At 55.0% G+C, this 19,322-nt stretch overlaps 3 protein-coding genes across 3 annotated transcripts; 2 read left to right on the plus strand and 1 right to left on the minus strand.

Annotated features, from left to right (window-relative positions):
- Window positions 1-1,017: 1,017 nt before the first annotated feature.
- ACO1O0_002915 (uncharacterized protein) lies at window positions 1,018-1,537 on the plus strand (the record flags this gene model as incomplete). The annotated part of the gene is made up of 2 exons (XM_083192376.1): window positions 1,018-1,082; window positions 1,129-1,537. 2 exons carry the CDS (start codon window positions 1,018-1,020, stop codon window positions 1,535-1,537), a joined length of 474 nt encoding a protein of 157 aa, XP_083051433.1.
- Window positions 1,538-14,565: 13,028 nt separating this feature from the next.
- ACO1O0_002916 (Lon protease C-terminal proteolytic domain-containing protein) lies at window positions 14,566-17,397 on the minus strand (the record flags this gene model as incomplete). Its single annotated transcript, XM_083192377.1, has 3 exons — window positions 14,566-14,739; window positions 14,798-16,866; window positions 16,929-17,397. 3 exons carry the CDS (start codon window positions 17,395-17,397, stop codon window positions 14,566-14,568), a joined length of 2,712 nt encoding a protein of 903 aa, XP_083051434.1.
- An 897-nt stretch (window positions 17,398-18,294) lies between these two features.
- On the plus strand, window positions 18,295-19,224 carry ssb2 (uncharacterized protein; the record flags this gene model as incomplete). Its single annotated transcript, XM_083192378.1, has 3 exons — window positions 18,295-18,298; window positions 18,356-18,450; window positions 18,517-19,224. 3 exons carry the CDS (start codon window positions 18,295-18,297, stop codon window positions 19,222-19,224), a joined length of 807 nt encoding a protein of 268 aa, XP_083051435.1.
- Between the last annotated feature and the right edge of the window lie 98 nt (window positions 19,225-19,322).

Below are 19,322 nucleotides of genomic sequence, written 5' to 3' on the forward strand. Positions count from 1 at the left end.
TCGAGGATCAACAGTCCGCCTCAAGTCCATCGCCAGGCTGAGACAACGGGTAGTCCGCAATGAAGGCAAATTATCGAAATTCTGTACAGAGGTGCCGTGGGAACTTTCCAGTCTGTGAGGGGGAGTCGAATGTTCCTGATTCATCAAAGGACATTGCAACTTGCTTCTGGTCGCGAGGAAGGAACGAAGTCACGTGAGGTTTCTCAGAGCTGCTCCCGCCTCTTCCCCTCCCCCACCCAGCCAGCCAGCCACTCAACATCAGCACACCAGCACTACAGCACACACGTCATCACTCAGGGCAGGCATACGATTCGGGGGGCTGGGGAAAAGTGCTAATTACAGTGTCCTCTTTGTGGTCTGCCACCGAGTCTGCCCTGGCGACGGTAATGGCTGTGCCTGCCTGGCTGACACCCATTTCTGGTGAGCCAAGACTAAGGAGATCTCATAATGAAGCGAGGAAGAAAACGACCCATCCAACCTCAACCTCCTTGGAGCCAATGTGCCAGTCTCGGCACCAAAAGGTATCAAGACCTATCTCAAACAAGGCAGCATGATGGTTTTTTAAATTACACGCATATGGGAGAATACCAAAACATTTGAGATCACATTAAACTCCTCGTCCAGGTTCCATTCCCTGCGTTACTCTAGCCGTAGGCAACTACACCCCATTGTACCTGCACTTTCCGCCTCGTCCTAACGTTTCGTTCCATTCCTAATTAATCTCCAGCGGTGGCGAATTTGCAGCAAAGAAGGTTGAATGAATCGGCTCTCATGTCCCCGCGATGTTTTGGTCTCCAAGCTACCTATGCAAACATTGTTGAAAAAGCCTACCAATGCATCGCCTCCCTGGACCTGTTACCGAAACGGAGGCACCCACGTACCGAAAAAACTGAGTAAATATAAATATGTACTCAAGATTAAGGGCTCCGATCTGAATGATGATCTCCTCTATACTTCCTTCGACAGCGAGGATTTTAAATTATGTCCCATACATCTCAATCTGCAACCCATTACACCATGCCCAACCGGCAGGACACGCAACTCAGCGAGGTCTCCTCAAATGGCACCATCACCGTACATCCGTGAGGATAGCTACACTCATTAATCTTTCTTCGCTGACCGTTACAGGTCATCATCGCCCCGACTGGAAGACATGGCAGGTTCGCGAGCCAGCGAGCTTGTGTTCCAAGACCTCTCCTCCATAGACGAGACCATTGGCATGAACAATCCCAGCGAACTCTTCCTTGGCATAGGTTCTGCCGACAGTTCTCATGCTTCCTCCCATGAAGGGAGCCAGCTGCCCCAGTCCCCTCCCATGCACAGGGGGTCTGACGAGCTGCTCAAAGAGCTGAACGAGATGCCAGGGGCCGGGGAGAAGCAGAGATTTCATGACGGTAAAGGATCAAAGACAGATGCAGTGGCCGGCGGCCAGCCCTCCAACCCCGCGGCAAATCCCGACAATGGTGGCCATCCTCGCCACCCAGGGGTAGCTCCAGCTCAGTATCTATTCCGCCCTTCGCCTAGTTCTAGAGGCTAGGCACCAGGCAGTAATACTCAACTCTGCTGAATGATACAGCTTTTCCAGGATACTGCCCCCGTTATCTGGCTAGGGGGCGGAGAGATGCGGGTAGGGCACAGCAGGCCCTTTGCTTTACGTTACCAACATACTGTAAGCTGCCTTCTTTCAGTATCTGAGACACCACGCTAATATATACTTAGAGACTGATAGATACCCAGGATTACCACAACTATATACAGTCATGGTGACTTGACAAAACGAGAATGGAAGCTTTTCTGTTGTTGCTCATCCAAGTCAATAGGATGAGCAACGCTGACGAAACAATTTTATAGACCGATCCTTTATCTGCGAACGTTGTTAATTCTCTTTTGGGGCGAGAATCTTTCTTGATATTCAGGGGCTAATTCTACCCCCATGCGCTTTCCTAGTATAACCCTCATAGAACATCATTTGTCTACTGTACATACCTATAACATTCTAATCACTTGTCTTTTTCACCATCCAAAAGTTTTCTATGCCGCTCCGATGAGCGTTCTTTTCCTTAACCTTCATGGTAGGCTATAAAAGCTACTATCGCTCTGGCCTGATGCAAAATGATATGATGTCCGGAGAAATGCCTCGTCAACGCCAAAAGAAGCAGGGAAATCAGATACAATAAAGAAAACAGCCCCCAGCCACATCTCCCTCAATGCTGAAAAGATAAAAGGAGAAAAAGAAAACATGTTTTGCCTTCCCCTGCGCCCCTCGAAATCACCATCCCCTTGCTCCTATTTGTACAGGTGGTATCACAGCAAAACAAGCGCTCTAAGCCGGCATGTGACGAAAACAATCTAAGCCTTAGGAAGGCCCTGTCCAGATCGACAAGTACAAAGCTGATGCCGCGCTCATTTGAGAATAATTCAAAATCCCTCCCACCACAATCACGCGAAGCCTCGAAGCAGCGAGAGCCACCATGCTAGTGCGACCGGCCTGGAGCTTCAGGGTTCTCTATGAGACCGCCAATAGCGACGCGACTGGGGGGTTCGCCCCCCTGGACGTCCTTCTCGGGCGGCGCTCGAATCGGGGGTAGTTGGTACGACGGGTGGGGGGGTTGCTGAGATCCGGGCCCGAGTTCATTCCGTGGCGCATGGTACGCCGGCGCTGCGTACTCGGGCCTGTTTGGGGAAACCGAGTATGACGTCCTGATGCCCCCGATACCTGGGTTCTGCCCTGGGCGCATTTGTGACGGTATTCCAGGCGGGGGGCGTGACGCGAGGGGCCCATCGTTGAGTCGGTGACGGTTGAGGTCATGAGCCATCGACCCGGGAGGGTGTGAGTAGTTTGTGTGGGTGGCCGATGGTTGCCCGTAGAATGAAGGCGCAAGGTTACGGTCGTGCTGCGATGTCGACGAGTACACAGAGCGAGGGAATATTAGAACGAGGACGACGAAGAAAAACGACCCTTCCTTGGCGAGCCCCAGCCGCACCGGATACACTCGAGGATGACCGTCTGTAGTAACAAAAGTTAGGTAGTCCTGGTGGTTGAGGTGAAATCTCGAGAGATCTGCTGCGCCGAACCCGAGACCTTGGAGGATCTGGTCGCCTCTATCAAGGATCGGCGGCAAGTAGTTGGGTTCCCTCTGCTTCTGTTCGGCCAGAATCCGATTCTTGAGGCCTAAGACCTTGTCCCTCTCGCCGGGCACAACAACCTCTTCGAGCAATCGACGATTTCGCAACCCGCCCAGCGCATCAAGGAACGGCTCTGAAGCTCTAGAAAACCCCATGTCCAGGCTGAGATAAGCGACATACTCGGGGGGCTGAGCAGCGCTAGACGGGCCTAGATTGTACGGCCCCATATCACGCGGAGACTGGTGATCTGTATATCTTGGTACAAGCGACTCCCTCGGTTGTGGTTTGAGAACTCGTTGCGAGTGACTGTCATGGGGTGGTAGCTCGTAACCGGGTACTGTCGGTCCTCCCGGCGGGTATACGCTCAGCGGTCTTCTCATAGCAGCTTCATGGGGTGCCGGGGGTCTTGAAAGATCGAAGCGAGCTTCTTTTTCGTCTCGAAGTCGAGGTCGCCCGCGTTTCTTGTGCTGCACATCCACACATGCGTCCTCCTTGCCACTTCCCAGGCATCTCGAGCAGGGTCGCTGGGCTGAAAACTGTCAGCATTTCCATTCATTAGAGAGCAGACGCAGAAGTGTGTTGTTTTGCCCCAAGGGAACTGCCCCTGAGGTATCAGAAGCTGCACGCAGACGTTGTGCTGAGCAGCGCAACATGACAAGATCATATCCTCAGTAATCCGTGACAGACGGGCCGATAGAAGCAGGTAGCTCTTCGAGAGGCAGGGACAAAGAGACGGACCGTTTGTATAACGTTACACCTCATCCGGTCGTTCGGTGGTCAAGAGACGTTGGCGCAAACAATCGACGCAAGTCGTCCAAAATACCCCCAGCCAACGGATCTTGTCATTGTTGCGTTGCACAGGATTTGATCCTTGCAGCACTTCGAGGATCCATCCCACCAACCGGAGCGAGCTTCGGCAAAACGTACGGGTGCGAATCGCTTCGTGACTTCAGGAACTTCCCTCTCGCGACTTCCATTGTAGGGGCTCGGTAGAATTTTCAGGTCAATGTACGTACCGTCACATCTAGGGCCGATGTCAGCTTTAAGCTCCAGGCGGAATGTCTGAGGTGCGAGTTCAAATCACCTACCGTAAATGGGCTCTCTTGCATGGCACACACGCAGATGCTACATGGCCCTTTGCCTTTCGCTGGGATTTGGGAGAGTGGAATGGCTGGCTATCCACCCCGTGTGGGCGGTTCACCAGCGGGTACCCCGGGGCCGTCGGAGGTGCTGTCGCAGACAGGTACGGCGGGTGCTGTGAGACTGCCTGGGAGACACTCGGGAGTGTCTGCGGGGGAAACGTCAGGGGCCGAGGGGGATACCCTGTCGGTCGTGGGTATCCATGGTCCATTTTCTCTGTTAGATCGTGAGGATGCGATCTACGATAAGGGTCGCTAGTTGAAGGGTAACCGTGTGAGTGTTGGGATTCTGCGGGCGACGGTTGTGTCGAGATGCCGCGATAGGCATCTTGGTGTATCGTAGTCGGGTAACCAGTTGAAAGGTGCGTACGTTCGCTGGCTTCTGAAGTTGCCTTCTGCGAAAGGGGAGACCCTGACATGAGCGGGGACAGCTGGAGCCCTGGCTCGAGCAGGAGCTTCACACTCTGCTTCTTGAGGCGCGCAAGTCACGTCCTAGGGCGTAGCGCGCTGCGTCCTTAATCCGCGACGCTGCTGATGGAAAGGAGCGGGTGCTGCTGTGGTGCGTGTTGACTGGCGTCTAGCCTAGATCAGGGGCGGATTCCACAGCTGCGACCACCAGAGCGGGAACGTCTATCCCGGCCTGGCTGGAGATCCGGCGTGGAGTTCCGTAGATTCGGGAATCAGAGGCCCAGCCCAAAGGGAGAGATTGGGGAGAACAGGGCCAAGGCCGTAGTGACTCCAGACATGCCCTGGGCAGTGTCAACAGTAACTGGCCACGATGGTCTAGACACAGACCGAAGCACTAACTAGGTTGAGATACTCGGGAAACTCGCTTGATGGAGTTACTTGAGCTTTGATCCAGCACCTACGTAAACTTCAGCGTTGCCGTGAAGTTCTGGCGCGGCAAGGTCGACGAGACGACCCGTTTGGCTGGCGGTTCCTGTATGCCGAGTGGATTAAGTCCCTCTTCAGAACAGCCAGATATCTAGTCAGTAACGCCAAGACGTAGCGACTGCACCAGAAGAGGAAAGTGAAGGTGAGACAAAATGCTGCGCAGAACGAGTCGCGGTAGAGGGGCCTCGGAGCCGTTGTGATATGACATGCGGCGGCGGCGCTTGGGGGACGAGGACGTCGTTGTTCACTGTCGTCGTCCTCAGTCGGCGACTAACGGACGCAAGTATTCGGTACAGCCTGGCGCACAGTGGCAGAGTCGGAAAGCGAACTCGGAACCAGGAAGTCCAGGGCGGGAAGCTTGATGGTGGCCAAAAGGAAGACGACGGGTACGGGGCACGGAAGAGCGATCTTGAGGTCGGTGGGTTTCCGGCGACGAAGAGGATGATGTCGTCTAAGAGCTTGGAGAGCAACAGGCAAGAAGACAGAGGTTTACTGATGGGTCCCTGGTTGGAACCCCCGGAGCGGCTTGAGGGCAGGTTTTGTGCAGCTCTCTTTCTCTAGGTTCCAGTCCCTGTTTAGGTCACTGGGGGGCGTGGTAATAAACCTGCAAGCCAGGCTGCCAGGGTCGGCAACGGCTCAAGGGGCCCCGGTCACGACCACTTAGTGCTAGTTAAGGGTTGAGCACTGGACTAGTTTGGAGTACGCGGCACCGTTGCCATTGACGATCCCCTGACCGTCCCATGACGAGAATTCTCCGCCGTCCGGATGTGAGCTCGCTAGTTGCGCGCAGAAGATGCTGAGCGCTAGGGTAGAGGGTGCGACTGGGAGGGACAAGAGAGGGCGAAATAGAAGACCGTAGGGGACAGAGGGTCGAGAGGGGGGTGAGGGGACTGAGATGGATGGAGCCAGAGTCTGAGCATCAGACTCGTCTTCGGACGGGCACGAACAAAACACAAAGCTTGGCTATCTCGGGGAGAATAACTGGGGGGGGGCATGTGTCAAATCAGCTGGGAGGAGCTAGATCATGTTGGAGCGTTGGAGGATGTGGAGGATGTGGAGGAGGGGGGGCGCCGACCGGGCGGATTCCTGGCACAGACCACTGAGACCAGCCAGTCAATTCATCCAGAGGCCGCGGCTGCGAACGAGTCGCCAGCCAAAGTCACGAGAGCGAGGGCTGCGAGGCTGGGGCGAGATTGCAGGTGTGGATGGGGGGATGGGGGATGGGGGAGGTCCCAAGGACAGAGTTCAGGTTTGGACAGGACAACAGGCAACAGGGGCAAGAGGGGGACTGTGACAGGGCCAGAGAGAGGATTCGAGGACGCCCTCGGCGAGGCATGGCGCAGCATGGGCATAGCCCAAAGACGATGAGGGCCTGGGGAAGATGAGGGTGGGGTGCTCTATTCGGTAGTCTTGGAGCGCGGAGATGGTCGGCGTGAAGTGGAGGGTTGAGGAAAAATTGAGGCCAAAAAAAAAACGCCCGGCCTCGGGACAAGCTGTGCTACGTACAACGAGTAGCACTACCTACCTAAGCGGCGTGGTGGCTTTGTGCCGGGTTGGTGGTGGGAGGCGCGGCCGTTGAAGTGGGTGTGTGGCTTCAGTAACTCAGGCCCTCCAGCACTCTGATCCTCTGGCCTCTAGCCCTCTAGTGCCCTATGGGGGCTATGGGTGCCTTTTTGGGGGCCACTGGACCAGCCACTCATCTAATCTAGCGTCATTGCCATTCTTCATGTGCTTTCCAGCGGTGAACCCTCCGTATCGTCCAGCCTCGAACTGGCCGATACTTTCGTTGCCACCAGCTAGTGGCGGTTGTAGGCTTGCTACTAGTAGTAGTATCAGCACCAGTGAAGCAGGTCCATAACGATTAGCCCATATCAAGGTATCCGTAGTGTCATGACAATGAGCAGGGAGAAGACGGTTGCGTTCGTAGTGCTATTATCTGGCCATCTGTGAGCCACAGTGACGGTCAGATCGTCAGATCAGGAACGCGCCATATTGCATGTTGTTGCCACATACATACTAGTATCGCAGCAGTACGGATACTGTGCACTGTACGAAGCAGGTATGTATCTTCTATTATGGGACCGTCAGGGATTGCGATGTGTCAACCGGGTATCGTCCCAGAATGCGCCGGTTACGCACATATACCATGTACTCGCTTACACCCGCTCACACTGTCGCAGACCGATCCCGGATAGAACCCCCAAAGAGCTTCTCCTCGATGCTGACAGGTCCACAGTCGGTATTATTACTGTATTCCCTATTATAGATTCTGACCTTTGCACGTTGAACATGGCAGGGGACGTGGCGTTAAGGTGCAACTGGTTTCAGCCTCGCCTCCCTCGAACCACTGCCCAATGCGGGGGTGCCAACATGGTCCACGATGTGGTGCTGGTCACCAATGCCACCTTTACCCATGGTCCCATGTACGATATATGGCCACGGAAACATTATCGGCCAGGGTGCCTCTGACCGACACGTGCCCAATAGCCTTTTGACGTTCCTTTCTACGGACAACAAGCATCAACGGAAACCGCTGGGTAATGGGTATTTCGTAACATTCATACAATGTACTATTACTACTTGGTATGTACTATGTAGCACCTATTAGGACCATTCCTGGAGGTGAACTAACGCCCGTATGTCACAACCAGCAGGGAGTTGAAACAGCCCATCTTCGGGGGTTAGATTGGCGCATGGCCATCATGATCTCCCCCACCAGCAGCTCCCGCTCAGATTGCCGAACTCACAACCATCGACACGCGGCGCATTTTACCAAGGAAATGATTTCCGCACCAACACTCGGCGAATAAACGCCTCCACAGAAACCAATACCCTAGCGCCGACCTCATGCTCGTTGCTCGTGGAGTGTGATTGAACCCCTCATTCCCAAATGTGCCCTCAAAGTCGAGCTTGGGCACCAGCCGCGACCGGTGGAGAAATGGAGATGGACTGGCCCAAAACTCAGTGCTAGCACTGCTGAGTTGTGCCCGGTGTGCTGGCCTCTGGGTACCTATTAACCCCACCTTCAAAGACGCCCGGGCGCAGACCGACCTGTTCTTTCCCGGGTTCCATGGATGTCACTAGCGTCATGTCACTCGTACACCTACTTTCCCCCGACACTCACCGGCTCCAAGTGGCAGTTGCCAGCTTTCAGGTTCAGAATCTCCAGCCACAGGTAGCACTCCCCCACTATGAGCACCTTCCCACATATAATAGTAGTATCCGGAGTAATCCATAGTACCTTATGGTGGCAAGTTAAAACATAAATGGCAGTAGACGCCCAGGTGCCTCCCATTTCCTTAAGCTGCGACAGGTGTCGGGCAAAGCCCAGGTCTGCCCCATCGAACAATTTTGGAAGGAGAGTTAATATAATCTTCGGCTTCAACCCCGCAGAGAAGGCATCGGAGTTTTGAACAATGGTCGCTGCGGCGCTGCCTCCCTCGCCTTAGAGATCTCGTCCCCCTCCCCCCGGATACTACTAGCAGTAGTACTATTAGGTCCTCGGACTCGTCCATGAACGCCATCATACTCAGCCACCAACTCAACCTGAGACCAACGAACCCATAATTGCAGGATGCTGCCGATTTTGACGACGTCGACCCCTGGGACCCCGGCTTCTGCCTAGCTTGCGAGCACCAAGCCAAGTGCGATAGCAAGGATAAAGGCTACTACTATAATATGTACATAATAGTACCTAGCCTTATGAGGATCCTGCTCGGTTTTTATGCTCCGTGAGAGGTACCCACGTACGAAGTGCATCCTGCATATACATGGGCACCAAATCACACAGCAAGTCTAACCCGTCTGAGCAGTTCAAGGTTCCGAGGGGCACGAGCCCTCTCGTGGCCCGCCGCTTCGGAAACATGTCCGCCGGTTTGACAATTGTGCTGGAAGCCCGCCATGCGTCGTCCACCGCACCCGCAAACAGAAGGACATGCCCATTTGCACACATCCGAAGGGTCGGCGCAAACCACTCAAGGCCTGACGTTTAGTACTTACTACATAGTACGACCTACAATCGCAATGATAATACTAGCACCTCCACGGCAAAATTTCCGCTCCAGGATCGGCACCTCCAACCAGGATTGCCAGGATAGCAGAGCGGAGTCTCGCCGAGGGAATGGGCCAAATCGCTACCCATACTCCCTAGGCCAAGGAAAATGGGAAACTTCCGCTCCGCTCCGGGGCCACGGACCTGAGCCACCTTGTCTTGACCTGACCTTGGCCGCGGCGCGTGGCTAAAAATCTTCCGAATCGGCGGACAGTCGTAACACCAATCTCCCGCGCGGCGGAGGGACGGAGGTACGCGCGGTATAGTTCTCTAATAAACTGCGTCTTGCATATTAGTACTCTGTACTTTGTATGGATGATACCTACGATAGTGGGTTCTCCGATTAGCAATGGCTTTCCGGTAACCACGATATTAATTGGGAATGGACGCCTGCCCCAACGACTCTGCGCCGCACATGCCCTACAAAGTATTACAAACGCATTCCTAGACCAGTATCCGTACCGAGTCAGAGTCCTCCACAAACTAATCCCGCCAGCCGCATTAGATCTGATTGAACTAACTGCTAGTACGGATACGGCGAGCCTTCATATAATAAGCGAGTACGTGCGAAGTAGCATGTACGTTCTACCACTAATCTCGGGGTCGGTCAACAGTTCCCAGAACCATCGGAGAAACCCAACAGACACGGCACGTTTATGGGCCGAACACCAAGTTCAACTCGGGCAGTCTGTCAACATCCTCCCAATTAACCCCCAGTGCTACAAAGGCCGGTGAATGAAAACATTATAAACTCGAAGACCTTGTTCATCCATAGTTCAACAGCAGGGGCGGGTTCAAAGGCGAAATGGGAAGTTGTCAATGTCAACCAAACGGCCAATTGCTCGCCACCACGGATTGCGCCGAGGCACCAAGGAGTCATCGCACCCAATGACCTGGTTTTTATGTACCCCCACCATCTCATCTGAGACACTGGGGAGTTCATCTTGGGTGTAAATGTAGGTCTCAAAACTCCGGCATGTCAACTCGCGTCTGTCGATGGTCACCAAGCATATCTGTCTAGCTATGAAACAACAACGCTGCTCACCCCACCGTTTCTTGCTCTTTCCATTTCAAGGTATTTGACCAGTTCAGGTGCTAGAAATCTATTTAATACTGAATGATATCGAACTGACATGGTATATTGTCGAGCAAACTGTATCCGTGCTCACAATGGTATTGCGGAGGAATTTTGGGATGATTGGAAGATCAAAAGTGATTGCAGAAAGCTAACAGGAAGCCCAGGCCTCTTACTGGTGCGTGCGCGAGAGCGCACATGGCATGACACTAGGCTCTCTAGCATGACCCCAGTCTAATTTCCCTGTTGCACACCCGCCGTCTGGCGCTTGAAGCGCTGGGCCAGTGGACCATGACAGTCTGAAAGAGCGGTGATCTGTTCAACATTCTTAGAAAAAAAAAAAAAAAACCCCTTGACACGTATGGTTGGAGACGCTGAATGTTAGCATATGTCGCCCGACGAGGCGACGGAAATTTTGGTGTGATTTGTCTATCAGCCCCATACCTTTGAGGCCGCAATGCCCCTCAACACCAACTGAGCATATCGGAGAGGAACCGATCAGGCTGTTCGTGTGACATGAAACGACTCAGTACAGTGAGTGGATAGCAAGTATTACTCCGTACGATAAAGATGGCGGCACGCAGGCACACGGGAGGAACGCAGGGTAGGCAGGCTATGCGGCGGCTGGCGCGGGCCGTCCGCCCTCCACTTTGCTTTCCTCCGAGCCCACCAGACGTCGTCCAAGGAGGAAAGGCACCCTCGCCTTCCTCAGAATGATCAGAATGGGGACAGATCACGGAGGCACAAGGCGACAGGGCCCTATGCTCGAGATGCCTCTACTCAACCAGCCACAAACGGCATCGGGTGTCTTGGAAGCACCCCCATTCTATCCGAGCACGATAGTAAGACTTTGGATGACGTTGATTGGCACATGAGGTCCCATTAGTTCAAACGGCTTATTCTCCGTCGGCCCAATGACCTCAGCAACATTGTCAAAAAACCGTCAGCTGCCACTCCATGAAAGTCGATAAGGTAAGGGTCCCCGGATCACAGAGGCGAGCTGTACGAAGTAAGGCTGCAAGCCAGACCAGCACCAGTGGGGACAACAAAGCCAACCTACAAGTGGAAGCTGATGCTGAAGGCGCGCATGCTCACTCTGTCAGGCTGTCAGCATCGAGAGATTCGAGACCCGAGTTTGTCACAACTGGCAGCTTGGGGCTACGGATACGGAGTACGGGAAATATTGCTCTGTAATAATACCTCGTATCACACAACAGGACCACTCCGCACGAGGACTCCGCACCAAAATTATATCCAATGATACTGCGATTCAAGGTCACGCATGAAGAGAAAAAAAGGATGAAAGTCAGGCTCGGGGAGCTTCGCTCAAGCTCGCGTGGCTGGGGGGCAGTGGACACAATGGACAGCATGTGATCAGCGTAGCGGAGCGCGCTCCACGCCATGCCACTGGCTGCTGGGTGGTGGACTCGTGGTCCCCTCATCAGGAGTTGGACCCGGGGCCAGGGCGCCAGAACGCCAGAGCGCCGAGACGAGAGGCGCAGCCAATCTCAAGATACCTACATGGCCTTGCCAGGCAGAGGAGCAGCTTTGCTTCCTAGGCTGGCGACCAAACGGAAAATTCTTGACCGCCAACGGCCAGCCCCTGCCAGCACCCTCGTACATAGGTACTACTCCATACTCGTAGTACGTACTCCGTACAGGTCGCCGACTTGCCGACTTGCCTGTGGATGCACTGGGGGTGCTCTGGATGCAGATTATAGGATCACAGTATCCCTAGGGGGCCCCTAGGAGCTAGGATTCCATCAAGGGCTGGTCGCTGGCTGGTGAGTCTCTCCCCTTTGGATCGCCCGCCCGCGCGCCCGCCCAGCACGTTTATTAACCTCTTTCGTTCAAGTTTCCCTGGCAGGGGAATTACTATCGCACATACGACGTACGTACTCCGTACTATGCAGTAGTATAGTAATTATGTGCTACTACTACTCTGTACGTAAGTGGGTTGAATAGCGAGTACGGACACGTAGTATTAGTTATTTTCTCCTCTGCTGACAGCCATAAGAATAGCTATTCAGTGTTTGCTCGCCCACCGGTGCCAGCTCCGGTGTGGCAACCCTGTTGGATGGACCTGGACGTTGACAATCACACGATTCACACCGGGCGACCGACTCGGCCAACAAGAATGCGGGCGGCAAAGCACCTACGAGCACAGTGATGAGCATGATTCCAGGCACCTGGGACGGCCTTGGGACAAATACTACCCTCAATGTTCCAGTGCCTGCTTGCAGGATATCCTAGCCCGCATGCATGTGCGTATCATGTACGACCCGAGCACCTGCGGAGGGAACATGGGAGTTTTCGTCGGAGGAGAAATTCCCCATGTCATGATGTCCTTGGCTCTCAGATGATACCGTGACATGCCCACACGGCGGCCCCGTTTGCCAATCTTGCCTTGTGCTGCGCTGCAACGCAACCTACTGCCGTTGCTACCGTTGTTGCTGTTGCTGCGCAAGCTGCATCGTGTTTCAAGGATGGACCATGCCGACACCTACCCCATGTCTGTTCCTGGCGCACAAGCTCAACGAACACTGGAGAGGTCCGAGAGCCCTGACCCCGGATGGACTCGACCCGTTTGTCAAAAGGGATACCCGTATTGTCGCCAAGCGTGGGACTTGAAGTTGGCCTAGTACTTCCACACATGGACATAATATGTGTTCAGGTACGGAGTGCCGTACCATCTGTTCGGAACCGAAGCGGCCTGGGCAACATTCCTCCTTACCTCATGTATGTGTCAATATTGGAAGGCAGCCCAATGGAGAATCACACATCTGTGCGGGCGGACGGCATAACATGACGTCTTCGTTCATGGCGAAATCCGGGGATTCCCCATGTCTGTCTGCCAGTATTCCGAGGCTATCCGACTATCCGAGCCTTGAAGGCCCCAATTCTTCGAAATGGTCAATCGATGTACGTATCCATTACGGATCGCCCATGGCCGCCGCTCATCAGCCCAGTCCCTGCGACTGGGAGAGGGAGGTATTACTCTCCGATGGTGGCGTCGCAGCTGCTGGGAATCATTGGGGGGGGCGGTTGCAACTTGCTCGCCGTGGTCAAGAACCAACACGCATGCGACAAAGCCCAGCCCGGGGAACCCCTATTCGCTCGCGCTCGCGCTCCCGCTCACACCTGGCACGCACACAGCCTGGTTTATGGCCGAGGCCGTGGCCCCCAAAGCGGATGCGCCCGGCTGGCAAGCTACCGATTCCGCGTGTGCGCCGTGATTCAGTTGACGGGGCGGCTCTGCAGCAATCAGGAGGGTGTCCTGACTCCCCAGTCCTGACGGAGCTGAACAATATTTCCAACTAGCCCCGACAACTGGGACCCCAATTGTACTTGGCTACCGAGACTTGGCGTCAAGTCGTGGAGCAGATCTTCAGGCTAGAGACTCCAGCGAAACATAACACAGGAACAGCTGCCTGTAATACTCCACTGGCGTACTTATATACGTACGTAGTGGCTGGACTCTGTTGACATCACCGGAAACTTTGGCCCGAAGACAGCGACTATGATAATAGTTGTACATATACTACTACGGAGAGTATTCCGAATAAATGAAGGTAATGCTTTGTGCTGCGCTGGAAACAAATCAGTATCACTTCCGCCCAACGCCCTCCACAATGAGTCTGGCGTTTCTGCTTCCCGCTCGGTCCACCTGCTGGCCTACACCACCGCATCCCGTCTCTTCTTGTCCCACATGGCTTCCCTTGCTTTGCTGATCTCGCCGTGCTACCATCGCTGCTGTCCGTTGGCCCCCTTGCATCGGGCCATCTGCCTGGGCAGCCCAACCACATGGCTCAGCCGCCCGCCAGATGTCTCTCTATCTAACCCCTAGGCACAGGCCCCCTCTGAGGCTGGGGGCGCCCCACCCCCAGGCGCGCACAATGGAACGGCGGGATAACTGCCTAGTTCGCTTCTTCCCGTAGCCCCCGTTGCGCGAGTGTCGCACCAGATCTGTAGCTATGCCTGCAGGAGGGTATGCAAGGAGGTAGCTGTTCCTCTGTCAGACAGCAGGGTAACGTGGGGTTTGCATGCCAACGGGAACAGTTTCTCGTGACCCTAGCTAGTATGAGACGAGATGAATCGAGGTTCTGCCAAGGAGTTGGTCCTGGGAGGCATTACAGCCGACTCTCGATGCCAGCATAGTTGCTGTCAGCAGCCCAATGGGAGTCGGGCCACACCAGACGAATCGCTTCCCATATATGACTATAGAGCTCCAGTGTTAGCGTGTATGTCCAATCGAGAAACAGGGGCGAGATCTGTGGAGCTTACCTAACATGAAGAATCTCCAGTCCGTCCTTGACCTCTTGCGGGAGATCCTTCACATCCTTGCGATTCTGTGCTGGCAGTAGCACTGTTTTAACTCCCGCTCGGAGTGCGCCGATGAGCTTCTCCTTGATACCTCCGACTGCGGTAACCTTTCCTCGGAGGGATATTTCACCCTGTTGAACATGTCGTTAGTACTTGACTCCGCCATCTTCTGGTTTGGGATAAACTTACCGTCATGGCCATGGTAGGTGGAACGGGTTTGCCGGAGAACAGGGAGATCAGCGCAATTGCTTGACCAATACCGCTGCTGGGGCCGTCCTTGGGAATCGCTCCCGACGGGCAGTGAACGTGAATGCTCCGCTCCTTCATGATATCCGTAGTGGGTTCGGGCGTGAGTCCGAGCTCATAGGCATGTGCTTTGACCCAAGTCAGGGCGACTTCGACACTTTCCTTGAGCACGTCTCCCAGCTTGCCAGTCAGCTGTACTCGGCCGTTGCCGGGCATGTCGGCCACCTCGATAAAGAGGATGCTCCCATTGCCACCTGAGCTGTAAGCGACGAGGCCTGTAACGATACCAGGCCGGCTGGTCTTCTCGGCGATCTCCTCCTCGAAGCGCTCAATGCCCAGAATGTTTTCGACATCTTCGACGGTGAGCTGTGACTTGTACGACTCAAGGCGGTCCGAGTCTTTGGCCTCGGCGAACTCGACTGCCTTCGCACGGCATACGGATCCAATCTCACGCTCAAGGTTGCGAACACCTGATTCCCGGGTATATGACTCAATGATCTTTGACACCACGTCTTGGTTAAAGGCCACCTGATCCTCAGCCAATCCGTTGACCCTGATCTGCTTAGGAATCAGGTGCTGAAGGGCAATGTGGCGCTTCTCGAGCGTCGTGTAGCCGGGGATGTAAATAGTCTCCATGCGATCGAGGAGAGGTGCAGGGATGGTATCTAGCGAATTGGCCGTAGCGATGAACAGGATCTTGGACAGATCAATGGGCATGCCGACGTAGTGATCCTGGAAGGTGTGATTCTGCTCCGGGTCGAGGACCTCAAGCATGGCAGCGGAAGGGTCACCGTGGACGCTCGCAACACCAACCTTGTCGATCTCGTCCAGCAGGAAAACGGGGTTGGCCACGCCAACCTTGCGCAAACCCTGGACAATCAGGCCTGGCATAGCCGCGACATACGTCCTCCTGTGGCCGCGGATCTCCGCTTCATCTCTGACTCCGCCCAGTGAGATGCGGTGAAACTTGCGACCAAGCGCGGTGGCTACCGATTTGGCCAAGCTGGTCTTGCCCACGCCGGGTGGTCCCACGAGGAGCATGATGGGTGACTTGTCCACCATGCGCTGCGACTTGAGGATCTGGAGCTTGGCTGTCTCCGATGCCGGGTCAGGTTTCTGATCGGGAGCAGGGCTGTCGCTGTCACTAGCATCCTGTGACTCCACTGCAGCGGCCTCCTCTTCCTGCGCCTTCTGGATCTTGACGTCTACCTCGTCGTTGATGGACTGCTTCAGTCTCAGCACGGCCAGATACTCAATAAGCCTCTTCTTGACCTTGTCCAGGCCATAGTGGTCATCATCTAGCTGTCTACGAGCTTTGTTCAAGGTCTCCGGGCCAAGACGATCGTCAGTAACAGCAGCCCACGGAATCTCCGAGAGAGTTTCAAGCCAGTTCCTCGTCACCTGGTACTCCTGGTTCATTGGCATCATCTTCTGCAAGCGTCGGAGTTCCCGATCGGCTGTCTTGGCTACGTCCGGCGGCAACTTAGCAGCCTGCAACTTGCGCTTGAGCTCATCCAGCTCGTTCGCTTCTTGGTCGCCGTCCTGGTCGTTGCCATTGGGCATATGGCCTTGAGAAGTAATAAAGGACATTCCCGGCATATTCGGTAGCGAATTGGGCTTTCGTGGGGTTTCGTTGAGGCGATCCAAGATCTGCACGGGCACCGAGGTGAAGGCTGTGATCTTGAAGTTGTTCTTGATCCCTCCGACCTGACGCTCCAGCAGTTCGATGACCTTGGTTATTCTGACCTTGACGTCAAGGGCTGCGAGGACTTCGAGTTTTTCCTCATGGGATGTCTCGACGAGATTGGCCATGAAGTCGGCGAGGAGTCCAGCCTCCTTGAACTCTCTCCGCATAATCAGCATCTCGAGGCGCTTCGTGATGGCTGGTGCCAGAGGGGGACCACCCTTGGTTCGGGGCAGTAACGATGATATTCGGAGAATTGTGACCAGCTCTCGTGATCTGGCCTTCAGCAACGCAAAGAGCTCGTGTAGTTGTTTATCGGCTGCGTTGACTGGGGAGCGTTAGTACCTGGACGCCTGCATGCGTAGGAAAGGGGCTGCTGGCAATACGAACTTTCATCGTTGAAGTAGGTGACAGAACCCTCAAAGAAGGGACGCTCCTGGGTGACGGTATCAAGTCTGATACGGGAAGTCCCTTCAACTCTCAGAGCAAACTCCCCCTGTCCCCGTCCATCGATACCAATGATCCGCGCGGCCACCCCGAAGTTGTAAAGATCCGCCTTTCTGGCGTTGGCAGGATTGATACCCTCCAATTGGGAGGTATCGACCTCTTCTCCACTAGTGATGAGGAGCTGTCCATTTGGGCCGACGTGTGGGGAGCCCAGCGGGACGCAGGCGATGGGAACGGCATCTATGCGGCCCTCGGGGCCTTTCGTAGCAGCACGCTCGTAGACGTGGGCGAGGAGAGCCGGGACATCGGGACGGCTCGAAGTGACGGTGACTCTCTGGACGAGTCCAGGGAGGAGGACGCTTCCTCTGGGAAGTGGGATGAGGGGCAGACTCGCGGTCTGATGCTTCCCCATGGCGAGATCGGCGGTGGAGGTGTCGACGCGAGGTCGTCAGAACACGGAGTATTGGATTGCTTGTGCAAGTCTGGGAAGGCGCAATCGGATACGTACAGGCACCGATGGGTGCTCAAGAATTAGATGGATTATGGTATGGTGGTAGATGCGAGAAGATGAAGAGATGTTACAGTCGATGGTTGATGTCAGGAGCTGGAAGGAACCTGGGGTGGCATCGGATGGAGACGTGATGGAGCCGATGACACGGTCCACAACACCCCCGTCAGGCGTCAACCGAGGCTAAAACCATATTAACACGGCAACACCACACGACGGTTCCAGAACCCCCAGTGCTACCTAGGCAATGTGCCCGAGTCAATGCCTGTTTTGAAATAGGTAGAATTAGTTGTTTGAAGCCGTGATTCTCCAGTCTACCATTGGTTTCTACGATACTTCACCCATTGAGGAATGCTATGCGGTGTTGATGACCTATTAGTACTCCACGTATTAGTATCTATTATCCCGGCAGTTAGCTTGTGCATCCGCCAACCCAGTCGGCTCTAGACTGCAAAGTTACGTGGTCTTCTTCAACCGTCAATGTTTGAAAGCTCCCAACCCTATTTTTAGGGGAGCATTCATAGAAGGTAGGTGCGATTAGGTAGGTACAGTATGTCGATGGCCTCAAACGTACGAAGTACGAGTACCTACGGACTGGGACAATCGGCTCAAGAGCAATGAGCAAGGAGTGTGGGCGCCTCAGGCGCTCTGTGGCTTGGTTGTGGCTGTCGCCGGGCACGGACGACCGCCACAATCGCGGGGTACCTGAAGGTACTAACAGAGTTCCATTAAACCTGGCGCGCCTCGACGCGTCTTCCAAACTTCTCAGCACATTCACGCACCCACACCACAACCGTCACAATGTGTACGCATCCTCTAGAACCTTGAACTCCGAGTCGTACTTTTCTGACTTACAATCTAGCAGCATACGGTGGATACTCGAAACCCGGATTCGGCGATGACGCTGGCGGCTTCTACCCAGGCTCCCAGCAGGGCAGCCAAGGCGGAGGGGGCAAGGTGAGTTCTGAGTTCCCGCGAGGTCGCCTGCCTCTGCCGTAACCTTCAATGCGCTGACCTTCATAGAACTACCAGGACGAGTCCCTCCGGCCGGTGTCGGTCAAGCAGATCCTCGACGCCGAGGAGGCCTACGCGGGCGCCGACTTCAAGATTGACGGCGCGCCCGTCACGCAGGTCACGGCCGTCGGCCAGGTCCGCAACGTGAACGCGCAGCCCACCAACATCACCATCCGCCTCGACGATGGCACAGGCCAGCTCGAGGTCAAGAAGTTCATCGACACCCAGGAGGCCCCGACCCCGGAGTACGAGGTCGACTCGTACGTCCGCGTCTGGGGCCGCCTCAAGTCGTTCGGCGGGAAGCGCTACGTCAGCGCCCACCTCATCCGCCCCGTCACCGACTACAATGAGGTCAACTACCACATGCTCGAGTCCACATACGTTCATCTGTTCTTCACGCGTGGGCCGCTGGGCCAGAACGGGCCGACCGGCGGTGCCGACGGGGATAGCATGTTCGTCGACGGCGGGGCCGGTGCCAGTGCGGGTGCCAATCCGGTGGTCTCTGGCAGGCTGTCAGGCTGCAGCCCCTTGGCCAGGAAGCTGTTTAACTTCATCAACGAGACCCCCGGCGGCAATGAGGGCATCCATTTGAACGTCCTCGTCAACTCGGCGGGCATGTCGGTACATGACGTCGAGACAGCAGCAGACGAGCTGGTAACAAATGGATTGATTTACACAACGGTCGACGATCACACCTGGGCTATTCTGGAGTATTGAGGGGATAATATCCAAGTCAATGGGGAAACTTGCGAGCGGGGTTGATCTTTTACGCGATATGAAGGCTAGGCATACAGCGCGTTTACTGGCATGGCAAT

The sequence above is a fragment of the Amphichorda felina genome (genome assembly GCF_050947745.1).
Source record: "Amphichorda felina strain 45539 chromosome Unknown scaffold_3, whole genome shotgun sequence".
NCBI classification, from domain to species: domain Eukaryota; kingdom Fungi; phylum Ascomycota; class Sordariomycetes; order Hypocreales; family Bionectriaceae; genus Amphichorda; species Amphichorda felina.